General features: G+C 37.7%; 1 protein-coding gene across 4 annotated transcripts; it reads left to right on the forward strand.

Annotated features, from left to right (window-relative positions):
• The first annotated feature begins 1,126 nt into the window (after window positions 1–1,126).
• Window positions 1,127–18,391, forward strand: LOC139120040 (alpha-adducin-like). 4 transcript variants are annotated; one of them, XM_070684059.1, is made up of 8 exons: window positions 1,127–1,266; window positions 10,456–10,529; window positions 11,095–11,250; window positions 13,865–14,095; window positions 14,911–15,054; window positions 16,053–16,151; window positions 16,695–16,871; window positions 17,445–18,391. In XM_070684059.1, the coding sequence occupies exons 2-8, from the start codon at window positions 10,467–10,469 to the stop codon at window positions 17,505–17,507; spliced, it is 933 nt and encodes a 310-aa protein (XP_070540160.1). In that variant the 5' UTR covers window positions 1,127–1,266; window positions 10,456–10,466; the 3' UTR covers window positions 17,508–18,391. The 4 variants fall into 4 exon arrangements, with proteins under 4 accessions (XP_070540160.1, XP_070540161.1, XP_070540162.1 ...); XM_070684060.1 differs by having other exon boundaries at window positions 1,127–1,243; XM_070684061.1 differs by lacking the exon at window positions 11,095–11,250.
• Window positions 18,392–19,717: the final 1,326 nt, after the last annotated feature.

The raw sequence follows: 19,717 nt of genomic DNA on the forward strand, positions 1-19,717 counted from the left end.
TTCCTGTTTCATGAACCTATGAATATCCATCGAATTCGAATGCTGCTTTAACATAACACTAGACAGTTCGGTCGTACTATATTGGCAAAAATTATCGAACCTTGCGCCAACAGAGATAGGCAGACCGCGGGACCCACTTCCGGCAGTGGGATTCAAAATTACGGGTTTACCGACTGAAAAAAATTACTTAAATAACTTTTCAAAGATAAAACTTCACTATTACAGTATGTAATCTTTTTTTCAGACATTGTCAACAGTGCTATTTATAATATCTCGCACAATCATATCTGACTCTTTGCCACTTAGTACACTGTCAACAATACGGTCAACAATGTCCCTCAATTCTTCTTTGTAACAAATACTGTGTATAATCCCATTGACTATTTCTTTCATCTCCATCAGTCACCTCCTTTATATTCTGGGCAACTGACTGAGATAGACCGGTGGTCAACAGACAATATTTTAGCAACAGTTTTATATTTCCTGACATTTCAAAAGTGTTTCTACATGCATGGGGACTTGTACATCTCATGGACAAGAGAATAGGCCTTGCTTACAGATTTAACTGTACATAGGGACTAAGAAAATTAAATTTCTATATTTAATACTGGTTTTAATTTTTAAGTGTATTGTCATTAGGCCACCCAGAAACAAAGGTCAAAGATGGCTTGTACAGAAGGTACTTTTTGAATTATTCTATGGCAAATTAAGCTGATCATCTTTTAAATTGTTGTTTTGAGATGTTCAATAGGTACAGATACCTTGGATGCAGATATGTAATCTTTCCTTAGATCATGTGCATTTATTTTATCATGCACCAGAATTACACTCAGTTCCCGAGTCATAAACATTTGAACATATATGTACAAGTATTATGCCCCAACTGATTATGATTATCTAATGTACGACGTTTTAACCACGCGCTGTAAAGATCTCTGTTCATTTGTTGTTGTTTGGGAAGAAATCATAGAGAAAGAAACACAATGTATCAGGTAAAAAAATAATGCTACCAGATTAATCTTCCAGACCCCCCCCCTCCTTTTTTGCAGAATATCAAATGGCCCATCCCTTATCAGGCGACCGTTGGTGCTACGTAAAAACGAACAAACACTGAGGCGATGCCGATCGTAAGGTTAAAGGTCACAGGGAATCAAAACACTGCACCGCGGAGCGTAGAGTTTTTAGTCCATTGAAAAATGCATTTTCCCAGTCAAAAGAGGAGCATAAGGACAGTTAGAGTGTTGTGAGTAATGTTTTGATTGAATGGTAAGATTTCAACATGATATTTATAAATGCATTGAGAACTGTGGGTCGACATGTATCCTACTCGCTCGGCTGAAGCCTAACGCTGCAAAATTGTAGCTCTACGGTGAGGCGGTCGGTGAGTTTTGGTTTTAGCTACTATAGACTATAGTCTATATAGAAGCTATTGGGATGGGTATCCGTCCGGCGTCCGTCGTCAGTCTGTATGTATGTATGTATGTATGTATGTATGTATGTATGTCCGTTTGTGAGGCGTCCGTCCCACAGGCTCTAGAGGAATACAAGAGAAGTCGGCCAGTTGCGAACTCGGCCAGTTGGAGAACTCGGCCAGTTACGAACTCGGCCAGTTGGAGAAGTCGGCCAGTGGGCGAACTCGGCCAGTACAGTATGCACCCAATTAGAATATATGCTCCATTATAGTGTTTCTTTTTTTGAAGTTTTACTAAAGTTATATGCGAAAGCGATCTAAATGTCATTCATAAGATGAGCGTAATGTTTGCAAACTTCACAGATCACATTTCAACGCACGTATGATAAACACACATTGGGTAAAATTAGGCTAAAGATGGCGGTGTATCGCGATCGTGGTAGCGAGTTTTGCAGCCTTCGTCATAGTTACACTTGAAGTTCGTTAAAAAGTCATAGGAGATGGTGAAGCAAATTAGTTAAGAGTCATCAAGCCATGAATTTTACTGAAGAAATGGCATAATGTTTGCCTGAACTTTAACAACGGTACGCGCGCGATCTGCAGAAACACTGGCCGACTTCTCCTGGCCGACTTCTCCCACTGGCCGAGTTGGTCGGCACCGGCGCTGGCCGAGTTCGCAACTGGCCGACTTCTCCGGTTACCCTCTAGAGTCAATGCAGGCGAACCGGTATCCGCCACTGATACAATAAAAATCAAAAGGTGTGTAACAGCGGCAGCCATGCACGGAGCCCGAGTAAATTTCAACAGACGGTTTTCGCCCTCTTTTATCTCAAATACAACTTGCTTATTGGGGTCGATCGATGCTCCAGTTCATCAACTTCATGAAAAATCACACCAATATCAAAATCTCTCTGTTAAGTCCATGAAAAAGCTGTGTTTTCGGAGCAGTGTCAGCTAGGAAACGCTGTTATCATACATGACCCACATTGACTGTATTTTATTGTATCAGTGGCGGCTACCGGTTCGCCTGCATTGACTCTAGAGCCTGTGGTCCGTCCACTCAAATATCTTTAGAACCGCAGTACTTACTGATTTGATATTGTTGTGTGGTGAGATGAAAAATAGGATTTTGAGAAACTGTTTTTTTTTAATTTTTGATATTGTTGAAAATAGGCAAATTAATGCCAAAAAAGGCGTTTTGGTAAAAAATCTTCTTCTTCATAACCGCTGGTAAGACAGCTTTGTTATTTGGTATACAGGTCCCTAGGGATAACCCAACTTAGATTTATTAAATTGTGATGAAATATGCAAATCTGTATTTTTAAGGAATTTTTTTGCCATTTTTGGTCAAAATTTGACTTACATTGTATGTAATTCTTGTACTGTATAAACCCTATCAATTCACCCAGAAAAAAATAATTAATATGATTTTGAATAATTGAATTAATTGGGAAATCATCAAAGCCAAAATAATTTTAGTGTAGAATTATCAGAAAGTTCAACTTTTTTTGACAGTTCATAGTGAAATGCCTACCATCTTGGAGGATTAAAACATGTAAAGGCAACTTTCCTGAATCCCAACTTTGACATATTCTGAACTGTCATTTATTGTGCCCTGTATGTTATCTAAAAGAAATTGCTCATAATAGCTTGTCATGATAGGGTGGTCAAATAAATAGAGATAGAGAAAGTTCTAATTTCCATTTATGGTTGACTTGGTAAGGATAAAATAAAATTACTCTTTGAGGAAAAAAAATAGAGTGGTCAATTAAAAAGGTGGTCAAAGTGATAGGGTTTTTTTATGGTAAAGCTGGGCTGTAAGATTCCTCATGTGCTATTTATAGCAATTATGCAATCTGTGTAAACAGTGCAAGAAAGTGTTACATGATTCCTTATAATGCTTTTGATGACCTTGAACTTCTTAAGTTTCAAACATTTGTCTCTTCAGTGTGCTTTCTCTGAGTACGTACAGTCTCAACTTATTCAACAGAACTTACTTACAATGTAAATTTGAAAGTTAAGATGTGCTTTGTTAATAGGATGGAAATACTGATAAAGATAACCTGACAGATACATATATGCTGTTTTTTATGACGTAAATCTTGATTTAAGCAAGTCTTGTTTACTTTAATTAGAATGTAATTAACTCTGGTGTATTAGCTACTATAGACTAATATAGTCTATAAAAGCTATCCGTCCGGCGTGCACCGTCAGTCTGTATGTATGTACCGTATGTATATATGTATGTATGTATGTATGTATGTCCGTTTGTTAGGCGTCAGTCCACAACTGCAGTACTTACTGATTTGATATTTGTTGTGTGGATAAAATATATGATTTGAGAAACCACTTTTATTAATTTTTTGATATTGTTGAAAATATGCAAATTAGCACCAAAAAGGCGTTTTTTTGGTAAAAAATCTCCTTCTTCATAACCACTGGTCAGACAGCTTTGTTGTTTGGTATACAGGTCCCTAGGGATAACCCAACTTAGATTTCTTAAAATTGTGATGAAATATGCAAATCTGTATTTTTAAGGAATTTTTTTTTCCATATTTGGTCAGGCCATCCTGAAATGAGCTATCAAAGATATCCACCTTCTTCATCAATGCATGTGTCACAAAATTTATTCTGTACATAATGCAGCAGAGTTCTGTCAACTGTTGAGTCGCTTGTTTTTTTCGAAACCGCTGGTCAGACAGCTTGAATATTTGGTTTACAAGTCCCTAGGATGACCTTAGTGAGATAATTTCATACAGTCATGTATCCATGTCTATAGTAGCTTCAGGGACTTTGGCCCTATGTTTGGTTTTTGCGACTTCGCTCACCAGTAGTGCTACAAGGCCGATGGCCCTGGGGAGTATCATATAAGCGCACCCCACTCGACCAGGCGTGTTGATGCGGAATGCAACATATTTACTGCATTTGGTCGTACCGATTTATCACCACTGAAGACTAAACAGTATACTGCACTAACTTTGTCCTTTTATGGGTTTGAAATTTGTTCAAACACGACGATCGCGTTCTGAAACATTTCTGGGAGCCGTCATTACCAATGGTAATGGCGGCTCCCACAAACACCGACGCCCTACGCTCAATGTTTTCAGAACGCGATCGTCGTGTTTGAACAAATTCAAAACCCCATAAACGACAAAGTTAGTGCAGTATACTGTTTAGTCTTCAGTAGTGATAAATCGGTACGACCAAATGCAGTAAATGTGTTGCATTCCACATCAACACGCCTGGTCGAGTGGGGTGCACTTATATGATACTCCCCAGGGCCATCAGCCTTGTAGCGCTTAGTGAGCGAAGTCGCAAAAAACAAAAATCACCGACCGCCTCACCATAGCGCTACAATTTTGCAGCTACGCTGAAGCCTACCTCCATGGCTGAAGCTAGCGCTGCTGCAGCCAAAAATTGCAAGCCAATTTCCTCCTATATTTCGAAGTCAAGTGGACAATAATCAAACGTACAAGGTTCTTTGTACATGTATCAACACAAACACATCATTTACTAATTATTTTTTTGCATAATAACTTTATAATAATTTTGCATAACTTATGCAATAATAATATATGCAAAGAAATTAATTAAGAAACAAGATAAGTGTAGTTTGTTAGTATAGATGTGTATGTGTAAGAAATGCTAAGTGAAATGGATGCACATTCTTTCTTACATTGCTGCAGACAATGCATTCTGTTGTAATTTACCATTATAGGCGAGCATATAGGTGATAACTGAAATAGAGATAATTTATGCAAAGAAATTAATTAAGAAAAGTCTTGAGTGCCGTCTTCCACACCAAAGTTTTGGCTGCTATATGTAGCTTCAGCGGAGTTCCTACTCAAGCTCGGATCTTTTACAGACTTAATTGGTTGTAGCTGCAGTACTGTAGCTCGAGGTTTTGCCTGAGTTTTTGGGTCAGACGTCTGATTTTGCTGTCTGACCCAAATACCCAGGCAAAACCTTGAGCTACAATACTGCAGCTAGGTTGGAGGGGCCTTCCATGTACCCATGCCTAAAATGGGTAAGCCTAATTCACGTGTCGCGTGCCGCATGCCAGGGACTCGTGAGAAATTATACCGAGGGAGGGCCTTGTTAAAAAGAGTATTCTACGGAATCTGACACAAGCAAACAAAGGAATAAAGGAATTGCGTTAGTTTATACATGCCCAGAGTATATTCAGGCAACACCACAATAGCGCTGTTTGTTACTAAATATAGCTGTACGCACGCGACATCGGACACACAGCTTGAAATGCGGACAAATTTTATCAATGTTGCATACATTGCCGTTTTTGCAGCTTGTACTCTCAGTCGTGAATATGCCTTTTAGTATTCATTGTTAAACTAGTAGTCGTGTACAGAGATGTGTTTTCGTCATTTTTACATGCGTAATTTTCAAAAGCATAACCTAAAAATATGGACAAATATTTATTTTTGCATATTAATTAGAGAACAGTCACGTAAACTGAACAACCCTATACCTATCTCAACACTAGCTTTGTTACGCCAAACTCACAAAAGTCGGGGATAGAAATTAATGAGATGGAAATTTAGAGTTTGACCAATTTCGACACTTCTACATGCAGAGAGGCCGACTTCGTCTTGGAGCCGAGTTGTCGCAGAGCGGAGAAGTTTGGGACCGGCTGTGTTCTCATTGTATTCAAACTTATTGGCATGTAAAGACTGGTACAATTGTGCATTTTGTGGCAAATCCTTCGAGATCTTTGTGACAAACTGATGGTGAATCACAGTGATATTTGGGAAAGGATGTCAGTCAGTGTTTTCCATACCAGAAAGTACATTGAAGTAATGCTGAACAACAAATGTTCCAGTAATAACACAGTGTGTAGGTATGAAAGTTGGCTACAGATGGAGACATACGGGATACGCTATCCGTTAACGTGATCGCTAGGTCGGAAGTAATTCACACTCAAAGTCGATGCCGAAAAGACAAAGTGAAATACTATTGGCTGATAATTTTAGTTTTTCTCTATTTTCCCGCCTTTGGCAACCTTTAATATATGGTCTACAAAATCAATGTACAGAATTTTGATTGATCTATTTTTAATGTTACAAATTTACGCGCAGCGTGATTTTGAAAAATACTGGCCTTCCCTCTATAATTTATCTCGAGTCCCTTTCTGCATATGCACATAATTCGCAGGTCATACACTGGTGCCCAGTTCATGCATTTAGAAGGCGGCGTTGAAGCCCGAATGTTGATTTATTCATGAAAATGAATCATTGAATTAAATTTGAGTGAAAATGTATCTACTTCTGGCACACGGCACGTGGCACGCGGCACATGGCACGGGGCACGTGAATTAAAGGGGAAGTTCACCAAGGATGATTTTTACATATGTGCTAGCTTTGTGGTCATACACCCCGGAAAAGCTATTTTCGCCATTTATAACTTGCAAGATTTTTTACAAAAAAACGATAGAAATAGTACAGGAGTTGCCCATGTAATTTGAATCATGGGAAAAAGCGCCAAGGTTGGAGCTTGCAATAATGTGATATGGAAGAGACCATTTTGCCATTGGTATGGCATTGTCCACTCACCAATTCAGGGCTCCCCCTAAGTCACCAAAATGATTAGCCAAATGATTAGCCAAATCAAAAATTTTGTAGCCACTTTGAGCAACTTTTAGCCAGTTTATGATCTCAAGCGTAGCAATTACAGCTTTCTCGGCATTCAGGTGTTCCTAATTTTACAAATCAAGATGTTTTGTATGCTGTTCCTGATAGTTTTTACATTAAAGAAATATTTGTTCAGTTTTTATTGAATAATGTGGGTTTTTATGACATTTCCAGGATAGAAATACTTTTTCATTTCAGATGTTAAACTTTTATCACCAGAAATAAAATAAGGTATCAATTGAATTATAAAAATCTGGTAGCAAAGTGAAGTGTATATTACAACAGGTACAGAACATTTCTGCGGCATTCATTTAGTGTTCACAGTATGATAGCTTGTCATAAGCTACAAGCCTCTCATGCGGCAAATTTATGCAGTCTTCCATAACCAAAATGTTTTAGCCACAAGATTAAAAAAATGGTGCAGAAGAAAGCATTTAGTAGCACACTGGCAGTGTAGATATGATTGGCTCCAGTGTTACTAGTATGTCATAGTTCTGATCAAGCAGGCTGAGAAGCATTTTGAGTATGAGTATTTTTCTTGAGACCAAAGGGTTTGGCCAAACATAACTCTTGTAAAACAAGACACAATGATATATGTTCATTTAAATTTCTCACTGCTTGAGAGTGTACATTGTTTTAATGACTATGATAACATTTTAGCACAGATATATTTTCATTTGATATTTTGATATCATCAAGAAATGTCTGGTGATATTCACTTCTACATCATTAAACTGGTGGAATCTGCAAAAATATTAAAATAATTCAGAATCACATTATTTCTTGTATAAGTTATAGCAGTTTGAAATAGACCGAATTAATAGTTTATTGCTTTAATGTTTACATGCAAAATTGCAATTCACAAACGTGACGATTTGACAATGGATATGCTTACTGCAATTACTGTTGACAATGTCCCTTTGCGATGACTCTAATAAAATTTAATTTAAAACTGACAGTCAAGCTGAATGCCATTTAAATTTGAAGGCACCAAAATTACCTGTTACCTATTGGACCACCCTAGGTGGCTCTTTCGAACCATAATTGTACACTTAAAGGGTCTTCATGCATGACATCACATGATGAGATGACCTAGACTTGACCTTTCAGAAAACCTCAGTTTTTCTCCTCTTCCTTTGTATTATTACTCCGTTTGTGAAAGTTTCCTTTGAAATTATGGTTTTTACTATCAAACTGAGTAGTTGCAGGCCAAATATTGATTCTAGCAAAGTAGGTAAAATTTCTGATAGACTGAAGGACGAACGGGATTCACAGAGACAAAGCAAAGCCTCTGTGTACACACGGAAAAGCAACAATGTTTGTTTTACATACCAGGGAATTTGTAACTTTGTAGAAATGAGAGTAAACTGTTTCAATACATTGCAACTTTGTATGAAGGAGGGTAAACTGTTTCAACATCTTACAACTTTTTTATTGTTAGCTGTAGTTTTTTGGCACCAGGGCCGGGCAGTAAAAATTCATTAGCCACTATGTTCGCCAAACTGGAATTTTGTAGCCATTTTTAACTTTCTTTCGTATTTGGCTAATTGGCGATCGGTAGCGGGAGCCCTGCCAATGCTTAAACCAGGCTGTGTGTATTCACATATTTTTGTTTATACTGTTTATCCTTGCATAAAGAATGAATCACTTATAATAAACTTTCCACTGTCAGATTTTGTGTTGCTGTTTACTACTGTGTTACTGTGAGTGGACAATGTGGGGGCCATACCCGTCCGAAGATGGTCCCTTCCATGTCACGTTATGCAAGCTCCAAGTTTGTAGCTTTAAGTTCCCATGATTCAAATTACATGGGCAACTTCCTGTACTATTTTATCGTATTTTGTAAAAAATCCTGCGAGTTATAAATGGTGAAATAGTTTTTCCTGGGTAAATGACCACAGAGCTACCACATATGTAAAAATCATCCTTGGTGAACTTCCCCTTTAAGGCTAATGTGCAGCACTGAATAAGCTCTAATCCAATTGGGTAGCTGAATCTTACCAATATAATTAAAACAAAACAAATAGACTCCCTAAGTCACTGTGAATAGTGACAATGGACCAATCAGAGAAAGAGCTTATTCAATGCTGCACATCAGCAGGAATTAGGCTTACCCACCTAACGGCTTTTTAGGCATGGGTCACAGAAGGCCCCCTCCAACCTAACCAGGTGATCCGGTACGTGACAGCATCCACAAATTAACAATTTACCCTAGGTTTGCTTTGACGGGCTTATGTAATCCAAAGAATCAGACAATTGAAGCAGCATAGTGATAAAACTTAGCTCATAGTTATCACAGGACAAATGTACATGACACAAAAAGGAGTAACAGAAGAAATCTGAAACCAGTGCTGAGACCAAGGCACCCAAAGTTGACAGTGCAAATCTTAGCAACAAGAAACCCATGCTGAGAAAGGTTCACACTTTGCACCAAAACCACTTCGCACCATACCATCTCGTCCCATACCATTTTGCACCAAAACCACTTCGCACCAAAACAACCTTGTACCAAAACCTCTTCGCCCCAAAAGTCATGTTGCCCCAAACTATTTCGCCCCCAAAATACCATCACTTCGTCCTAAACTTATCGGGCAACCGGTAATGCTTAAAATAATCAACCACTGCCATCACAGGTTTCAACACCTTTCAATCATCCCAGGAGTGAAATCTTGAAAGTGTACACATGTCGAGAAAATGACATCATGCAATTCTGCGCACGGCACCTGAGTTGTAGCATTTAGTAGTTTGTGTTTTTCTTTTTTCTAATATACCGTTTATGGTTTCATGAGAGAATAAATAGTTCATGGTAGCCAAAATGCCCTGACACATCAATGCTTCCAAGGTGCAGGTAAAAACAACGTTATGATATATCGTGGCATCGTTGTTTTAGGACGAGTTGGTAGTGCAATGATGGTGCAATACTTTGGGCGAAATGGTTTTAGTAAGAGGTGGTACTTGGGGCGAAGTGGCTTTGGACGAGGTAGTACTTGGGACAAGGTGGTTTTGGTACGAAATGGTTTTGGGACGAAATGGTTTTGGGACAAAGCTGTGTGGGGTGAACTGGTTTTGGTCTGAAGTGTCTGGACCCCGTGAGAAACACCCCACCCCCTTCCATGAACATATATACTAGCCCCTGTGCAAGAACAGCAAAAAAAAGAAACAGACCCATCACCACAAGAAAGCTATAGAGATGGAAATATCACCATCTCTGCATCAGATTTGAGTCAGTAATTATTGATCTTCCATCGCTCATGTACATGTAGTTTAATTTTCATCCAGTCAGCCAGACAACACAGTTATATCATCATTGTGATATCATCAGATGCTACTTGTTGAATTTTGCCCATTTTCTTACACCATATCTAATTCTTAATATTCTGTTTTTCACTCGTATCCAAGGATTTGAAGATATGGCAACAGAAGACGGGAGGAATCCAAACTTTGAGGAAAAGTTTGAAAATATAGTGAGAGCTGTAAGTCACTCAAACATATTGTACCTTTGGTTTTGTTTACTAAGTAAAGTTTGACAAAAAAATCAAAGCTATTGTACAAAGTCTACAGTTTGACTTCAGTGTTGTGTACGTGCCAAAGTATGCCTGAAAACTTTCAACAAACACATTGACAAACACAAGTTTCATGTACCTGTACCACTGAGTATGTATTCAGACCCAAACTACCTGATCAAATGCATGTAGGTGCAGTAAATAGATCATCTACATACACACAGCCTTGCTCTCGACTGGTATTGCTTTATTCTGGTGACATGTGCTGTATTAGCAGAGATATATGTCAGTGTCTTTGTCAATAACCAGGTTTTCCTGGCCATTAATGTTATCGGTTTTCCCCCTGTCATATCAATGCAATCCTATAAGGGAAAAACAGAAATGGTATCATGTTCCCACACCACTTACCTATTGTCCCAAACCATTATAGCACTGGATGTTTCACTGAAATGTGCATGTAGACAAATAGGTGATATTGGTTATAGCATAGACCCTCAGTATGGTTATAGTGTCTGACGATTGTCTTTTCACAAAGGCTGGTCCACTTCAACACAAGTTTCCAATCTGCGATGACATTTTAGACACTATTGACGTCAGTCCAGAGGAGAAAGAATTGAGATGTAAATTAGCTGCACTCCATCGTCTAGTCTATTTCCATGGATGGATCACGGATATAGACAATCATATGACAGTGAGTAAATGGTAATCAAAACAAGAAATGTTGAAGCTTATTCATTCCCTGTGTATTCCATTTTCATCTTGAAAAATACATACAGGCACTGAAAGGTTATAGACTTTGAATATATACAGCAGCTCTACTACGAGCTGTGCAAGAAAGAAATGCTTTTTGTCACAAAGTAGAAACAGATTTACAGAAATATATATTAAGATGAACACAGGAATACACAAATTTATGATGACAGTAAAAATGGAAGAACAATCTTTGCAAGACTTTGCTCGAGTGAACATTTGTATGAACTTTTCCAATAGGCCATGTCAGTGAATCTTTGGTCTTGCTCACGACAGTTTTGGCTTTGCACGAAGTTTTGATTTCTTGTTCCCATTGCGAGATAAATTGTAAAACTCACAGCTAATGCTGGCCCTGCCAACCGTGCTTTATGTACGCAAGTAGGTTAAGGCTTAGGCGTCAAACGTAATCATGAATATGCAATAGGGCTCATGAATATTAATAAAACAACACTGCCCACACATTAGATATCAACAGAAAATCTCTAAATCATATCACAAACAAAGTTCGGGACTGGAACATCATCGAACCAACGAAGTGACAAAGGACACACTAGTGTTCACAAAAAAGATAAGCCCAACGTGACAAAGTGTTAATGAACAGAGTCGGACACAAAACGATCCAAACATGAGTATTCTTTCTTCCCTGCAAGGAGAATGCAGAGATCAACAACATAGATACAATGTAAAATTGAGGAACAGATGTGCATATGTCATGGAGGTACATTTGGTACCTCCATGTTTAGCCACTAAGGAGCAGAGTGGTAGGAAACGTGGGTCAAAAGGTCATGGTGGTCTGAGACATACTTCCACGTCTCACCATGGCTATAACAACCAATTTGTTAATTTTCACACTAACAACCTTACCAAATACGGACAGAAAACACATAAGGGCAAATACAAGACAAGAGAGATGATGTGTGCAGCCACTTTCCAACTTAAAATTACAAATCGTTTCAGTAACAGGCGACAGGGTCATGACCTTTTGGATAGCTTGCGAGATGGCCTGATCGTGCACAAAGCGACCTGATTTCTTTGAAAAATTCAAACTTGTAGAATCGGATTTTTTTCCTGAAATTTTGCAATCCACAAACTTAGGCTTAAAATATCTTTACAACAATACCTTTAACATGTATGACTTGGTAACGTTTCTTTGAAAAATCACCGAAATTCAAACAAGAATTGACTTTTCCTACGAATCGTACGTATTTGGTGCAAATATGAGGCGATTAATTCAGGAATTTTTCTTTGTAAAGGATGTTGATCGATTGTACTGAACCCATTCTATTATCATATGCCGAATAAATATAGTTTAAATGTGGTGCCGATAAATAATATATGTGATTTTGGCGCGAAAATATCTATAGAAAATCACGTGACACCTTTTATGCAAACTTAAGTGACATAAACTGAAAGAGCTATCAAAACTACGTATGTGTACCAAATTTCATCAAAATATGACCGGTAGTTTTTAGCTCACATTTGGTATACCAATGTGAGGTTATCGTATAAGCTGAATCAGTTCATTTGCATCTGATTTGCATGTCTGTATATTTGTGGGTATGTGCGGATGTATGTCCGTCACACCACACAAAGGCTCCCATACCGCCAAAGCTACCGTCTCAGTATTTGGTGTACAGGTAGATGTAGGGGTTGAGATGTGAATTTGTTCAAATGAACACATCAGTGTCAAAAATGTGCAAATGAGGTAAGAAAGAGTGAAATCCTGCAAATGTGCAGGCCAGTAAGAAACAGGCCAACTGCACTGATCTTGAATCATTTCCTGTCATTGTTTATGAACTGTTACATATTAACATACCTGATGAAACCATAGACAGTAGAGGGGGCGAAGACCGTCTATACTCTAACTAAGAGGGGCTTGTTGCTGCTATGCATGTTGCTAAAGTTGACCTCCAGTACCTAAAGTTTCAGACCTTAATTACTTTTGTCATTCCTGTTTTTCTGGTTTAAATATTTCTGGTTGTTTTTCTGGTTGTACTGTGCAGAAATCATTGTCATAGACAGTAGAGGGGGCGAAGACCGTCTATACTCAAACTAAGAGGGGCTTGTTTCTGCTATGCATGTTGCTAAAGTTGACCTCCAGTACCTAAAGTTTCAGACCTTAATTACTTTTGTCATTCCTGTTTTTCTGGTTTAAATATTTCTTGTTGTTTTTCTGGTTGTTCTGTGCAGAAATCATTGTCATAACATCAACATAGAATTTTCCTCCACTGAACAGATAGAAACAACATTTATTGTTGATCATTGGTAACCCATGCTGGTATATACCAATTCTGATCAAATTTGAGCAACACCGTATAATTGCGGTATTTTTTAGAAATGAAATTCAGCTCAAAATTCGGTCTGGACCCCTGCCTTAACTCACTTGCGTAAGCCCCTCAAAGAATTTAGAACTCACTGCTCTTCCTGCATTTGCTCTCTGCAGATTGACTTTTTGTTTTACATGAGTATAGTAGGTGGGATCCCTTTGATATTTAATTTTTGCCAATTATTTATTGTACCTACTAGAGCTGTATGTTGACAATTATTTTATTTAGGTAAGGACATCTGAAGATGAGAAACACTTCTTAATCCATCCATTTGGGATGTTTCACTATGAAGTCACAGCATCCAGTTTAGTTAAGATTGACCTAGAAGGCAACATTGTGAACCCTGGCAGTACTCACTATGCAGTAAACCTGCCAGGTTGGACACTACATGCTGCAGTACATGCTGCAAGACCAGATGTGAAGTGTATAATCCATGTGCATACTCCAGCTGGCTCTACCGTGAGTCATCTTTTTAGTATGTCTATTAAAATACAAATTTTTGCATGGCAATTTGTGTAATACATCGGGATATTTTTCCTCCTTTGCAGTGTTAGGCATTCAGGCCTTTCCCAAGTAAAAAAACATTCACCCATTGAATTTGAGTCCATGATTTGCCTTGCAAAGATACCAGCCTCATAAATGTTATCAAGAGGTTGATGCTGTTGAAAATAATTAAAATCTTTAATGTAGAGACGAGTAGCTTTTCACCTCTGAAAGGTTCAAACTTAAACCTGAAATATACAGTCTAATATAATAATCAGTCATTTCCTTGACAACTATTTAACGTGAACATCTGTGAATTCTTATACAGCAAACCTGTCTATAAAGTGGTCACCCTTGAAGTTGAAGGGCAGTCACCACAGTAATATGCATGGTCACCTTGTGGCAGGCTTATATTAGTATTTTACATGTTAGATTTGCTACCTTTCTTGTGTGGTCAGTGGCCACACATACATGTAATTATTCTGACTTTGTAAAATGGTCATTTCATATCTAACTCTTTACTGACCTCTGTCAAAAAATCCTTTGATTGAAAGCAAGAAATGATTTTATATTTGCATCATGATTTGTTTGAGAAATATTTATTGTGGTTTCCATAATTTTCAAGAGATGATATTGTGTTTTACTATATACTCTTATCTCTTTTTAAATTCCATACTCAAAACACTCATTCATACTTATGGATATCCCAGTTTATCATGTATATTATTTGTTCAGTATAACATTTTTTTTACTGAATTTTGATTTTCACCATTTCTGCTATACATATTCAGGTGGCATGTATGAAATACGGGCTACTGAGATGTTCACAAGAGTCACTGTCTGCTGGGGAAGTAGCCTATCACAGATACAATGGTCTATTAGTGGATGAGAAAGAGAGCAAAGCTATGGCCGATAATCTGGGACCAACCCCAAAGGTATGGAAAAAAGCTGAGTATATAAAATTTTACAGATTTAATGTTTGTGAAGCTTGCTGCACATGCTACCCGTAATCATGGTGACCCAAATATGTCAGCATTGGCACAAAGAAGGAGTTGAGAAATGTAAATATACCTAGCAGGTTGCATGTATACATTTAAGGCATGTAATCAATATAGTTTGACAATTACTTTGAAAGTCTTCATGATTTACAACAGTTGCTATTGATAAATGTTGAAATGACCTGACCTGACCTCAGACCTTAGTCTTTTAGATGTCACATCTGATTTACTGACAACAAGAGGCAGGTTGTTTCTGATGAAGTGTAATAAATCTACACAAATCTATGTAGAACGGTAGACTGGACTAACAGATATAGCCTTGTGGAGAATCTGAATCAGTTTTGCAGAGACCTACCCTCTCTGTGCACACAAGTATGGAGTTTGAATCGTAGTACTAATTCCTTCAGTGTATTTTGTGCAGCAAACAGGCATGGTCTTCTGTGAGTTTGTGCATACCTTGTATTTAAAGCATTCATTTGAACTTTCACCAATAATCCCCGCTAAGTATCCATGCACAAACAGTATTGTCAGCACTGTAGAAATTTTACAAGTTGAAAAAAATGAAATTTATGACAGCCTGAGCCATTAAAAACATTTTTAGAACCACATTTTGATGAGTTCATCCTCACACTTAAGTGTTTGACTCTGTAATTCCACATTTATAGTAGTCTCATCATACTCATCAATGAACATTAAACTAGTCCAAGTAGGCCACCAAGGGAAAGTATAATCAATGTCCGGGGTTTGCTTGAAACATGACATGGTAATCAGTAGTCCTAGACCTTATACCCTAGATCTATTCATTTCCTCATAGTCTGTTTGTATCAGTGGAATATCCTACAAATTGATGTGCTGGTGTACTGTGTATATCGCAGCATCATAGAACAAAGGCATGAAAATTATCTGAAAGACATGTATGTATTTTGGTTTCTCAGATCTTCATTTTGCAAAACCATGGCTTGATGGTGCTTGGAGACACAATAGAAGAAGCATATTGCTCGCTGGTTAATTTAATGGCTGCATGTGAAACTCAGGTGGGAAGATATATGCATTGATTCCAAACAGAGAAACAAAATGCTATAGAATGAATTGAAATCGCTTACCACTGAACACACACAAAATTTATTCTTTCAAAGGTATGATGAGAATACATGCCAGTGACAGTTCATGAGAAATAAATGTGTTTGCATGCATCAACTATACATATACTGGCATTTACTCTTGTTGCACTGAATTGATCTGTGTTTCCAAGCCTCTAGAGATTTTTAATTTGATATGTGGAACAATATGATTTGCTGTCAAATCTATGATATGATACCACACTACAATGTATATGGCTTGTTCCAGCAAGACTGAAGAACATCAGATCAACTCATGCCAGGCTACAGGACTACTCAATAGTATCCTAGGGGATATGTTTTACTTATTTATCCCAAAAGGTATCCTCAGACAGGCATTGATTATTACCACAAGGAAGATTGGTCCAGTGTCCATCAGATTGGTCCTTTGTTACTTTTAAGGTGTTACATGTTGTACATTGATCATCACATCACTTCAAATAATATTCATCATTACAGGTTCGGTTGATGTCGTGCTGTGGTATGGATAATGTGATGCTGATGGATGAGTCGATGCCAAAGAAGGTACAAGACGTCTGTTGTAGAGGTCAGGATGTCAGGTTCAGTACTGGAGACCAAACAGTGAATCTGCATGAATTGGAATTTGAGGCTGCAGTTAGAATGTTAGATAATATGGTAAGGAAACTGGTTAAGATCTGCAGCATTAAAATACATGATCAAGCTTGTGAGGTTTTTTTGACTTTTATGTTATGTCTTTCTATGAATCAGTGTAATATAATTCTTGTGATTCATAACATGAAAATTATAATTTGAATGTTTTTATACACATATCCAGTGTAAATAGTATGAATTTTGAAGCAACGTTTAGACATGCAGGAAAACTGTATAAACGAAGTTTAACTTTGTGATCAGGTGAGGCATTTGTGTCTCATCACCAAATTTATGCCAATATTGCTGTCATATAAACAAACAACAATATTTCTAAAAACTCAATCTGAGACCAGATAGGATTCTGTTGACGATTTCAATAACAGGTAGAAAATTAATTGAGTTAAGCATTGTTTCACTGCTGAGACATTATATTGATATTTTATAAACTTTGTATTGAGTACAAGTTAAAAACTCACAAAGAGTATAAGAAGTGATGATTTTGTATTTGGTTACTTTTGCAGCAAAGTCTGACTGACATGCAGCAAATTCTATTTGAGAATAAATTCTATTTAATCAAAAATTTTATTGTTCTTACAGGGTTTAAAAAGTGGCTACAAATATAAGAAGTCGCCCCATTCACTCCTTGAAAAGAGTACATAAATTACCATTACATGGCTGATGGAAATGTGAGAGTGATAAAGACATTGAACATCAGAAAGCAAATTGTTAGGATATATTTCAAATATTCAGCTCCTCTGATGTGACATCATCTGACTGATGCAGTCCAAGATGCAAAATCTCTTTTATTTCATCAAAGAAACAATATTTCCTCAAAGGAGATACATCCTGTGAAATTTTTTGGTGATTTTCCATTCTGTCTTGCCCTCTTCAGTTTACATTTTTGTGTAGACATTGATTTTTTATGTGGCAATAAATAATGTTCTCTAAACCGGCTTCGTCACGTGCATATGCATGGCTGTTGATTCACTCTGTTGTGTTAGACACCAAACTTGTCAAAATTTTTATGCATCAAACTTTTTATGTGCACACAACTTAAGATAATCTACAATATTGAAGAACAGCGGACAGGAAATGTATGAAAAATTTCTCCCCAGGCAGAAAATGGCAGAAGGAAGTTGGCGTCAAGTCAGGGGCAGAGGCAGCCACAGGTCCATATGAAGACAAAGACATTCTTCATAGCAATGCAAGGCTGATTTTATGTCATGTCATCTACTTGTCGTCATTTTCAATAGTGCTTTCCTCAAACTGCTGTCTGCTGCTTTAATTAAATTTTTTCTTTAAACTTTCTACATCCACACCACACTTAGATCACATTCCAAAAACTTCTGGAAATGTGACTCCGTGCTTTGTGTCTGTAATTCTTCTGTATATTTTGTTTTTGACTCATCCTCCAATATATATTTTGCAGGGAGTCAGGGGATGTAGAAGGCCATGGGACGAAATATTATTAAATATCATTGTAAATGAGTTTTAGAGAAAAGCCAGTTTGTGGTCTGAATTTAATAAATTTCATTAATTTTAAATACTCAATTTGTTGAAGGAATTCTTTTGTACAAAAACAGTAATCTAGTGTACTTGAATCAGTTGGATGGTGATAGGTATAATAACCAACTACATGTAAATCACCCACTGTTCTACCATAAGCAATTATTGATTATTATATTATATCATGCTATCATGCGCCATTCTGATTGGACGAGAGCTCATTCCACCGATGCTAAAATACTGTTTTAGCACTGGCAGCAGTGCTAGGGCCCCTAAACCAGCATTTTCGAAACTTGCCCGGTCGGTGCATTTGAACGTACCTATCTAAACCACAGACCCTCGAGAAAGACGGTGACCGAAGACCGAATTTCGATACACAGATAAAGTGTGGGTCTGTAACTCACCTCTTGGTGTTAATAAGTTGGGATCGATGATGAAAGACATCTCTGAAGCAGCACGTTTGGGGTATGATGTACACAAATATTAGGGCGACAGCGCACCGTGCACTTTGCGGGAGTCGAGACGCGATATATCCTCGTACCGCTCTTTAAAATGTAGATAGTATTCGTTCATACACAAATAAATTGACACTTCCTCACAGTAACGGTATGTCAGATATTATTTACCAAAGTTTGGGCTATAACAGATCGGGATGTCCTAACGATGTAGACCAAGAAGTTCAAAATAACAATGGGATAACTCCTGGCGACTGCGACGATATTTGACATCAAATGCAACGAGCAGTGTCAGCGTCCAGCTCTCCCTGCATCGGGCAACACACTCAGAATCTGCACAACTGTTCACCACAGTTGCAGTCATCGCAAGTCTGGATTATTTTAAAACTGCTTGTTTTCTGGTACAATTAACGTCCAAATTATCCATCAAAAATAGATCCTGTAACTTCACTGTGCCACCACTGAATGTCGCGACGGTATGCAGTACAGAATGAGACAAATCTATTTTTAGTATGCCAAAAAAGCCAGGACTATTGTTCTTATGTAAATTTACGAAAAAAATTGTTACTTTTTTCTTTTGATTTGAACTCTTGACCCATTTTCTGTGTGAGTGCAGCAGGTATTTTTTGACAAGTATCGTTCGTGTTGCATGCGAATAAAATGCAATGTCGATATGGACGTAATGCGTATTTATCGTAGGATACTGTGTGCCTGTACGGAATCCCAACTTATAAAAATGCTCGGTCTCGGGCGCAGAATTTCCGACGTTCGATCTCTCAGACGTCCGTTTTCTGCATTTGGCGCTTAGAGTGATGAAAATACCCAAGTAAGACAACAAATACACGCAAGTTGATATAATATAATTCTTCGTGGTTTAGAGCACGAGCCAATGAGATTTCTGGTGTATTT

The sequence above is a fragment of the Ptychodera flava genome, chromosome 20 (genome assembly GCF_041260155.1).
Source record: "Ptychodera flava strain L36383 chromosome 20, AS_Pfla_20210202, whole genome shotgun sequence".
NCBI classification, from domain to species: Eukaryota; Metazoa; Hemichordata; class Enteropneusta; family Ptychoderidae; genus Ptychodera; species Ptychodera flava.